The 9,420-nt window shown below is 59.0% G+C and overlaps 1 protein-coding gene across 1 annotated transcript in view; it reads left to right on the top strand.

Annotated features, from left to right (window-relative positions):
- Pde5a (phosphodiesterase 5A) overlaps nt 1-8,041 on the top strand; it is a 56,942-nt gene extending 48,901 nt beyond the window's left edge. The window contains exons 13-15 of the mRNA XM_077110192.1: nt 1,951-2,025; nt 2,618-2,701; nt 4,398-8,041. Coding sequence (XP_076966307.1) covers nt 1,951-2,025; nt 2,618-2,701; nt 4,398-4,535 — 297 coding nt within the window. The 3' untranslated portion in view covers nt 4,536-8,041. The remainder of the gene's footprint in view (nt 1-1,950; nt 2,026-2,617; nt 2,702-4,397) is intronic.
- Nucleotides 8,042-9,420: the final 1,379 nt, after the last annotated feature.

Genomic DNA, 9,420 nt, shown 5'->3' on the forward strand with positions numbered 1-9,420 from the left:
ACACAGCTGCGGGCATCTGCTGCTACGCGAACCACCCCCTTGGGATCCACACAGCTTCTCCCCCATCGCGGAATCCACAGGTTGACCAACATCCCGGAGTCTTGTAGCGTGCTCAGTCGGGGCAGCTGGGGGACACTGAGGGCTCCGAGTCGCAGCCTTGAGGATACTCAGACTGGAGCCTGTTGGCCACTGCTTCTGGCATCCTGCCCAGACCCTGGGGAGAGCCTGGAAGTGCTCACTCACGCTGTTGGGAACAGCAGAGCAGCAGCCCACACACTCATCAGCAATGACTCTAGACCGTGGCCGTCCCACGCAGACCCACGCACGTCACAGAAACGAGGGTCGTGTGTATGCAGAGTGCAGAGAGAGGTGTCTGTGAAAAGGCTGGAGAGAACCGTGCTGCTGATGACATACGAAGGAGCGGATGTGGATCTCTGTGTTCTGGAAATGTTCATATTGAAAACAGGTTTGTCCACAAAGGCAAGTGAGTGACTGCCCCCAGAAGGACAGTGAAAGGGGTGTGTCCAGCCAGAGCCCGAGCCCAGAGCTCCACCACGGCCTGTCGCAGGTCAGACTCTGGGACGTGCTAGCAGTTTCCCTGATTGTGAAACAGACTTGATGTTTAGTCCTAGGAAGTGCTGATTCGTTCTAAGGGACATTAAACCCTACCTCTGGAACACCAGGAAAAACCGCAGGGAGCCCTGGGGTGGTGTATCATCGGTGGCCGCTCTGTATTGACAGCGTGGCATGTGGCACAAAGGAGCATTAAGAAATTTCACCAGTGTTAAGAGCTAGGGTCTCCAGCCCAGACTGAGGCTTGCAGAAACCCTCTTGTCCTAAACCAGGTGTTCCTAGCTCGGGCCCCTGAGGGTGAGTGCAGTGAGCAGACCTGGTCCCGCCTGAGACCTCCAAGCCCTAGCTAAGGGCTGGCACCACCAGGGGGCTCACGGGACGAGCGGCAGAGCGTCTCCTCACACCAGCCAGGGGCCCCAAGACCCCTCGGAGGACCCGGCTTAGTGAGCCCCTGTGCCAGCATGGAGTCAGGATGGAAATGCATAAATACATTCCAACCCACGAATTCAAATTAACACTAAAAATACCGAAAACAGCCTTCCGTGGTCATCTTGAGAGCCAGGTCATTTTTTTGAAGGGGGGAATCGGGCATTTCTCCTTTCTTTTATAGGATAAAAGCTGTAGGGAGCCTTGGGATGTAGTTATCACTGCAGGATAACGACACGATTGCCGTGGGAAGCTTCCCTCTATCCTGTTTTAACTAATAAAGGAAAAGGGAATGTTGGCTTTGAACATCGCCCTTTCTCAGCCCTGAGTTGACGGACGGAGGCAGAGATCATTAATGATCGCCAGCGTCACAGACGGGAGCCACTGGTGGGAGTGCACAGCACTGCCGTGAGCGAGCCCCACTGTGACTGATTTCCACTGGCCAGCCCCCCAGACCACAGGCCCTAAATGCAGGGGCCAGACCCAGCGGCCTCAGGAGAGCATCTGCACATCCCGGCTGCGAGGCTGCAGGATAAGCCACCAGTTGTCCATCGAGGCAAGGAGAAACTGAGGAGAGCTGAGAGGGGACGTGTAGGTCAGAAGAAGCTGCAGGGCCCGTCCACCCACCTCCATGATCAAAGGGCCTGTGGCTGCTGAGTCTTGGCAGCACCTGGACCAACGGGTGCTGAGTGAGCTGCTGACCCTGCACATGGCTCCGGCTCCCTCTCGCTGGTCAGCAGAAATGGCACCTTGCTCTCAGTGCTCATCCCAGAAGGTTGTGAGCGCCTCCCACAGTGAGTCAGCGCTGTCTGCGGGGCTCACCGCTGCGCGGTTCTGGTTATTGTGTCGGTGAGACACAGACCTGGCAGGTGGGGGGTCTCCACCCAGGGTCTCTGTTTTAAAGACTCACGTGCTTTTTCTTGCCTGAACGCAGCCTGTTGTTTGTTTCAGATAGCAGAACTGGTAGCAACTGAATTTTTTGACCAAGGAGACAGAGAGAGGAAGGAACTCAACATCGAGCCCACCGTAAGAACCCCACCTCCTGGCACTGCCCTGGGGCAGCCCAGAACCATGCTTTCTCACGCTTCTGTGGGGTCTTCCCCGGGGGACCGGTGCTCTTTTGCTGTTCGGCACTTGTTCTGTTAGAAGTGTGAGTGTCACCGGGAGGCAGAAGCAAGGAGAAGACGCTCCGTCCCAGGTGTCCCTCTGGCCCTGTAGCTTCTGATGACACCGGCGCTTGTGCGAGGCAGGTGCCGCTCTGCGACGTTTTCATGGCTTCGAGCAACACCTGCAGCCCCTCCTGGCACCTGCCCTGGCGTCATGATGCGTGGGGCCCTGCCACCTGCAGCACAGTGGTGGACGGCTGTTGCTGGGCATGTGTTGCCGTCTTTACTGTCAGGAGGTTCCCAGAGGGGACAGGACTGGGGGCACAGATCTCCAGCAACAAAAGCTTCCCGCACCGCGTCCTTCTCGTGGAAACCTCCCCAGTCTTCTCTGTCCTAGGGTGGGGAGTGCATGAGGCTGCCACCTGGCTTCCCAGGCTGGCCCAGTTCATCTTTCGAGCCCACTTTTGTTGTGTTCTACAAACAAATGCACCCCTGTTTGTGTCTGTTTTCAGGATTTGATGAACAGGGAGAAGAAGAACAAGATCCCCAGCATGCAGGTCGGGTTCATCGACGCCGTCTGCCTGCAGCTCTACGAGGTATTTATGGGGAGCTCATGGTGTGCTGGCTTAAGGCATGTCATGAACTAAAGCCTGAAGAAATCCAAGAGATTGGCGCTAGGCACATACTTTTTGTTCTAAACCAAGGAAAAAGAAATGAAGCTATTAGTAGCTTTGCTTCTTTTGCTGATAAATATGTTTGCACGGAGCAGGGAACACATTTTGTATTTGCTACTCTCAAAAACTTCATTCAGCTTAAATGCCCACTGTGTGCAGGCCCAAGGGTTCCCACTGTGTGCTAGCTCACAGGTGCCTACTGTGTGGGGCTCCTCAGGGGTGTGGGAGGGCAGGGCGTGGCAGTGTCCTGAGGAGCGGCCGTGCACTCTGCTCTCTGCGCTCTCTGCCCCACACCTGGGCCTCCACCAGGAAACTGCCTCGGCTTTTCCTCTCTGCCACACTGTGATTGTGGTCTTAGGAAACTTGCCCCGAGGACAGGAAGGGAGTGTCTAATGTGCAGGTTCCTGTCCCCACACTTCTGCTGGCTTGGCCTATCTGGACTTTAGGAGTTGGGGATTTTTATCTGTTCACACGTGGAGAGATCCCCGCTCCCCGCAATACGCAGTTGACTAGTTTAGACGCTTACGACCCAAGTACAGAAAGAAGATCTCGTCTTTCAAAGTTCAAACAGAAAACTGCTTTTAGCCTTTAATTGTTTGGGAAAGGAGCGTTTAGCATGGAGTTCCCCGAGCACGTCCAGAACAGGGGGTCCTGGAACCCCTGACCAGGTGTTTCTGGGATTCAGAGACTGGGTTTGAAAAACTCGACTTCCAGGGAGAAGGACCCTTCACCCAGGCAGGTGGCTCCTGAACCACCTGGGGTCCATCCAGAGAGCACGTAGGGAAGCGGTGCCCGGAGAGGAAGGGGAGCCCCTCCAGGGGCACCAGGCACGGCCCCCCTCTCCTGCCCGCCCTCCCTGCTTTTCAGTCCTCAGGAGCACAGGCACTGGGTGTGGCACTCGGCAGGACTGCCGCCTCCCGCGGCTGGTGGAGGCCCAGTGAGTATACAGATGGGGGTCTGGGCCTTTCTGGTCCTTGCAGAGAGAGTAGTGTCGGATCACCTCTGCAGGGTCGTCCCCTGGGCGTCATGGACCTACAGAGACCCCTTCTCTGTTCGAGTCGGCCCTGGAAACGCCCTGTGAAGCGAAGCGTGTGTCCTCCGGTCCACAGGAGTGGGTGTTCTGCTGCAGGGACCAGCAGGGAGCAGCCCCTCGGGCCCCACGTGGGGAGTGGCTGGAGGCAGGGCACGGCTGTGTGCTTCCCACTTGCTCCCCAAGCAGGGACTGCGCCTCATGGCGTAGCGCCTCCTGGCTGCTGGGACCGTCTCTGTGCGTCCTTAGTGGGCACGCCAGAGCAACACAGCACCCCAACCCCGTCACCCGGTGCTATTCAGTGTGTCTGTTGCGAGGAGATCCTCCTCGATGACATTGCTGCAGCTGAATGCAGACCATGGTGCCACTCTGAGTGGAACTGGCCCTGACGATGGCCTTGGTGAACCCCCTGGGCCTGGCGTAAAGCCACTCTGCAAGTCACCCCCCGAAGCTGTCTGCACCACACAGAAACAATGAGGTCCCTGTGTGTTGTCCCCCTGGGAAGGCCAGGCCCCTGAGAGGAGTGGAGCGTGGCCTGGGCGGGCTGCGGCCTGCGTCCTTCCACCTGCTTCCTCTCTTCCTCTCCAGGCCCTGACCCACGTGTCGGAGGACTGCCGTCCCTTGCTGGAGGGCTGCCAGAGGAACAGGCAGAAGTGGCAGGCCCTGGCAGAGCAGCAGGAGAAGACGCTGGTCAATGGGGAGAGTGGCCAGGCCAAGCGGAACTGAGGGGCTGTTGGCGCGGCGTGGAGACTCCGAGGCACCTCTGGGAGCCCCAGCCCACTGTGCACCGAGCAGACCGTCCACACTTAGCCACTGCTGTGTTCTTGTTTCTGCACGGCTTTCAAGAGCAGCATGACGTGTTTTCAGGGGACGTTTCCACAGGTTCTGGGCATGTCTGTGCCGCAGGAAGCCCACGGCCCAGTGGGGCTGTGTGTGCTGGGGGGTGTGGGTGCTGCTCTGCCGCTGCTTCCTGCCTGGGTCTGTGAGAACCGTCTCCCGTGGTTTGGTGTCTTGCTTTTCTCAAGAGGCCGGGAAGACAGTGTGTGAGCCCTGGTGGGCCTGCTGGGGGCCAGGTGGGGTTGGGAGGAACAAGCTCCTGGTCAGGCGGAAAGAGTGTGCGGCCGCATCGCAAGGAAAATGCATTCACTGACCTGCTGCTTTGTGAAAGAATGGGGGGGGCTTGGGCATCCCCCCAGGACCCCCGGCAAGGGCCTGCCCGTCTCACCTGCAGGGGTCAGCAGGTCAGCGGAGAAGCCCCATTCGACCACCAGCCAAACACATGCCAGGGGAAGTCCTGCTGAGAAGCAGTTTTGAAATCTGAACTTTTGAAAATAATCTTGTCATCTTTCACGTCCTTCCAAACCACACCTAGATCCCAACGTGATTGTTGGAGCGCTGACCTGGAGGGACACGGGCTCCGGGACGGAGCTCAGTCTCTCTTCCTTCGGTCTGTCAGGTGGACCCTGGAGGAGAGTTGGACTGTGTCGGCAGCAGGGCACTGATCCGGAGCTGGGGGCAGAGCTGAGGGAGCTGGAAGGGCGCCTCCACCCAGTGAGGTCAGAAGCACCGCGGCTGAGAAGCTGCCGGTCAGCTCACAAGGCTGGGCCTGAGCACGAGGCCTGGGCACTGCCCGCGGCCCGCAGTGCGGGTGGCCCTGCAGCTCCCAGTCAGTGGGTACCCTCCTGGGCCTGAGCCCTCCTCAGCGTGCCCCTGAGCCCCCGCTGGCCCAGCACTGGGGGAGCAGACAGTGGAGCAGGTGGCACCCCAGAGGAACTCTGCCCCATGCCTGCGGAGACCTTTGGGTCTGGGGGGAGCGGGAGGAGAGACTGGCCTGTCAGCGTCCACCTGCGTTAGTCAGGTTTGCTGTGACCGGAACCCTGACAAGAACCGCAGAGAGAAGCTCCCGGTTCAGTCCCGCTTCGCTGCCCTGAGCCTGGTAGAGGAGGCCGCTTATCTCCCTGCAGCTGGGGGGCAGGGGCCATGGTGGAGAAGCACCCTGGGCAGCCCCATGACCCACCCCCTCCACCACACCCCACCCCCAGTCGCCCCCAGTGGGTCCCTTCCAGCTCGGGCGGCGCTCACCACCCAGTCTCTTCTCCTCCGCACGCTCCTGCCCCGACGGAGCTCTGGCACCTTCCATGACCCACAGCAACCCTCCCACCTTCTACAGGGAGGGCAAGTGCTGCTCGGTGGCCGTCGCTGTGGACAGGAGCCCTGGGCGTGCCGCCCTCTCAAGGCCCTTCAGGACCCGTGGCTCCTGTTCACATCCTCTAACGCCCTGGAACTCAGCGTGTTCCTCTTAGTGCTGTGCGTGCGTGCGTGTGCGTGTGTGTGTGTGTGAGCCCCCGGCTCTATTCCTGCCATTCAAGTCAAGAGAAGAGGCAGGATAAAGTGTGGCCATCACTGCTCTGAGAGGCACGTCCAGGGAGCTCCAGCTGGTGTTGCGGGACCTGGACCTTCAGAGTGTTTGATTTCATGACACAGGTGAAATCTAACACTGCCTCTTGGTGGCCCTGGAGTGTGAATTACACAGACTCACCAGCAATAGTCGTGTCTGCACACTGAACACACCTGTGCACGCGTGCATGATTCTCTAGGGTAGACTCTAACAAGCTTCATGACACACCTGTTATGCCAAAATATAGAGCCGCCCACTCTCGGGCAGCGTGTCAGGCCCCTCTGGCGTGTGCCGCGAGACAAAGCCGATTCTGTGTGGAGGGTTTGGATGTGTGTTTCAACCAGGAGATGCGTTCAGATTAGGTGTTGGTCTCTTCTTAGAGAGCAGCTTATTCGGTGTCACTGGTTTGGACAGTGAAAGAAGTTAGGCAGAGCCAGGCTCCGTGTCGCTGCCGACACTGCAGCTGCAGGCACCCGAGTGTCTGCAGGGCACGTCCTGGCTCCGCGTCCCCACTGGTGGGAACCAGTGGCAGATGGGGACTGCTGCCTGGGGGGCAGGGCACAGATCAGTTTTTCTTCTGTAAAAGTTTCCTGTCCAGGATCTTCAGGTTGGAGCAGAACAGCCCCCTCACCCCACCCTGTATTGGGGGTTGCTGGGTTGGTTGGTCACAGCAGAGCAGGGTGGTGCCACTCCGCCTCGGGGTCAGCCGAGCAGTCCCGAGCTGTGCTGGCTGGGCCAAGGGGGTCTGTGAAGCGCCTCCCTCCTGTTCTCAGCCCCAGCGTTGCAGGCACCGCCCGCGTGAATTCAGGGGGCACTTGCCCTGAGCCTGAGTGTTGTGTTGTACAGGGTCGGGGGAGGACAAGGACACCCCCCGTGCCACAGGCCTCAGCCCACAGGTCCTTCCTCACTTGCGTTTCCAAGATGGAGCAGCCAAGGATGCACTGCTCCCCTGCGGGTCCCCTCAACGCCTCACCTGGGCACAGACCAGCTCCTGGCCACCGTCGGTGGGCGGTCTCCCTGTGAGCGGTGCTGGAGCTGGGGGGGCAGTCTGGAGCCAGGCCCCTGCAGGAGCTGCGTCCCGAGCTCCTGCCAGTGCAGTGCCTTTCCCTCGGCAGGTGGCACAGGGCACACCTGCCCCAGAGCGACCCAGGCTCCAGGCCACCCTCCTGAGGCCCTGGCTCTGGCTCCTGCTGTGTTTCAACAGGACTGAATCAGACGCAGCGGCCGCCGTCCTCTCCTGCCGCCTGTGGGGGTGGCTTGGAAGGAGGTGTGTCGGGCTGAGCCTGTGCCCGGGTAGGAAGGGACACGGCAGGGCTCGTCACTCCTCCCATGCCCAGGCTTTTCCTCACCCCAGGCCCGCGCAGGGCCCCTCAGTGCGTGTCCTGCGTCCTGGTCCTGTGACAGCCTCGGGAGCAGCCAGGCACGAGCGGCGTCTCTCCCGTGCTGGCCAGGCTGTCGCGGCTGTGAACTGTGCAGTGCCGGCCTCCGCTCAGGGGGCCCTCCCACACCTGCGAAGGCCCGCGTGGACACGTCCTTGGATTAGCCGGAAGCCATGGGATCGTGAAACTGTGGATTGGTCCTGCAGCTTGGGAAAGGACCCAGTCCCACAGCCACTGCCCCTGCCTGTTTGTACCTTAGGCCTTTTCACTGTATCTGAACAAATATATAGTTTCTGACACTATTTTTATACTAGGACGAGGGGGTCACTGTGTACCTCATGTTTAGCTTTGTAATCTTGGTGATCATCATGAACGTTGGTCACTGTCCTGTCCCACCCCTGAGCCACCCAGTGGCTCTTCTGTGCCACTCACCACCTCTGGCAGCCGGGAGGCCACCAGCCGGCCAGGGAGGCTCCTGCAGTGTGCAGACCTCCCATCTGCTTTGTAAAATAAAGGACGGACCGGTCCATGAGTGCCGTGTGATTGTCAGGGGACCTGGGGTCTTGGGCTGGGGAAGTCGGCCCAGTGGTTTGAGACACCGAGATGGCGCTCACCCAGGTCCCACGGGGAGGAAAGGCGTGGCTTGGCCCGCCCTTACCTCGCCCACCCTCCTCCGGGCAGGGCCCCGCTGCCCTCTGAGCACAGCCAGGTGTACACAACTAGCATCCAGTTCAGGTTCACCTGTGAGTGGGCGACACCATCGTCAGTGCTGCTGGCCGAGGACCCTACCCCGCTGACCGCCTGCTGGACAGGCCCCAGGTGGCCTCGCCAGGCTGCTCCTGGGTCAAAGCTGGGGGAAGTCCGTGCCTCCAGGGGACAAATGGCTTCCCCTAAGGGCCACTAGAGGGCACGGTTTCCAGGTGTCTTCCTTCCTGGCCATAAAGAAGGGATGAGAACGTTTTTGGTAGAAAAAGGAAGAGAAAAAAAATATGAGGGAGGGCAGGCAGGAAGGAAGAGGATCTAAGGAGAATCAGTAGGGGACATGGATTCTCTCTGACGCTACCTGAGGAGCCCACGCGTGGATGGCTCCCGAGAGTCGCAGGGCCCTGCCCCAGCGCAGCACCGCGACAGGCTCCATCCCTCCCTCTCCCCATAGGCTGGGGTTGTGCCTCACAGGCCCTGCCTGGGCACGTGTGTGTGTTACTGTGTGTGTGTGAGCATGTGTGTCTGTGACTGTGTGTGTCTCTGTGTGTCTGTGTGTGTGAGTGTGTGTCTCTGTGTGTCAGTATGTGTGTGTCTGTGTGAGTGTCTGTGTGTGTGAGTGTGTGTGTCTCTGTGTCAGTATGTGTGTGTCTCTGTGTGTGGTCTGTGTGTGTGAGCATGTGTGTCTGTGACTGTGTGTGTCTCTGTGTGTCTGTGTGTGTGAGTGTGTGTCTCTGTGTGTCACTATGTGTGTGTCTGTGTGAGTGTGTGTCTGTGTGTGTGAGTGTGTGTGTGTCTCTGTGTCAGTATGTGTGTGTCTCTGTGTGTGTCTGTGTGTGTGAGCATGTGTGTCTGTGACTGTGTGTGTCTCTGTGTGTCTCTATGTGTGAGTGTGTGTGTGTGTCTGTGTGTCTGTGTCTGTGTGTGTCTGTGTGTGTCTGTGTGTGTGAGCATGTGTGTCTGTGACTCTGTCTCTGTGTGTCTATGTGTGTGTGTGTGTGTGTCTCTGTGTGTCAGTATGTGTGTGTCTGTGTGTCTCTGTGTTTGAGTGTGTGTGTGTGTGTGTGAGCATGTGTGTCTGTGACTGTGTGTGTCTGTGTGTGTGTGTCTCTGTGTGTCAGTATATGTTTGT

The sequence above is a fragment of the Callospermophilus lateralis genome, chromosome 8 (assembly GCF_048772815.1).
Source record: "Callospermophilus lateralis isolate mCalLat2 chromosome 8, mCalLat2.hap1, whole genome shotgun sequence".
Classification (NCBI taxonomy): domain Eukaryota; kingdom Metazoa; phylum Chordata; class Mammalia; order Rodentia; family Sciuridae; genus Callospermophilus; species Callospermophilus lateralis.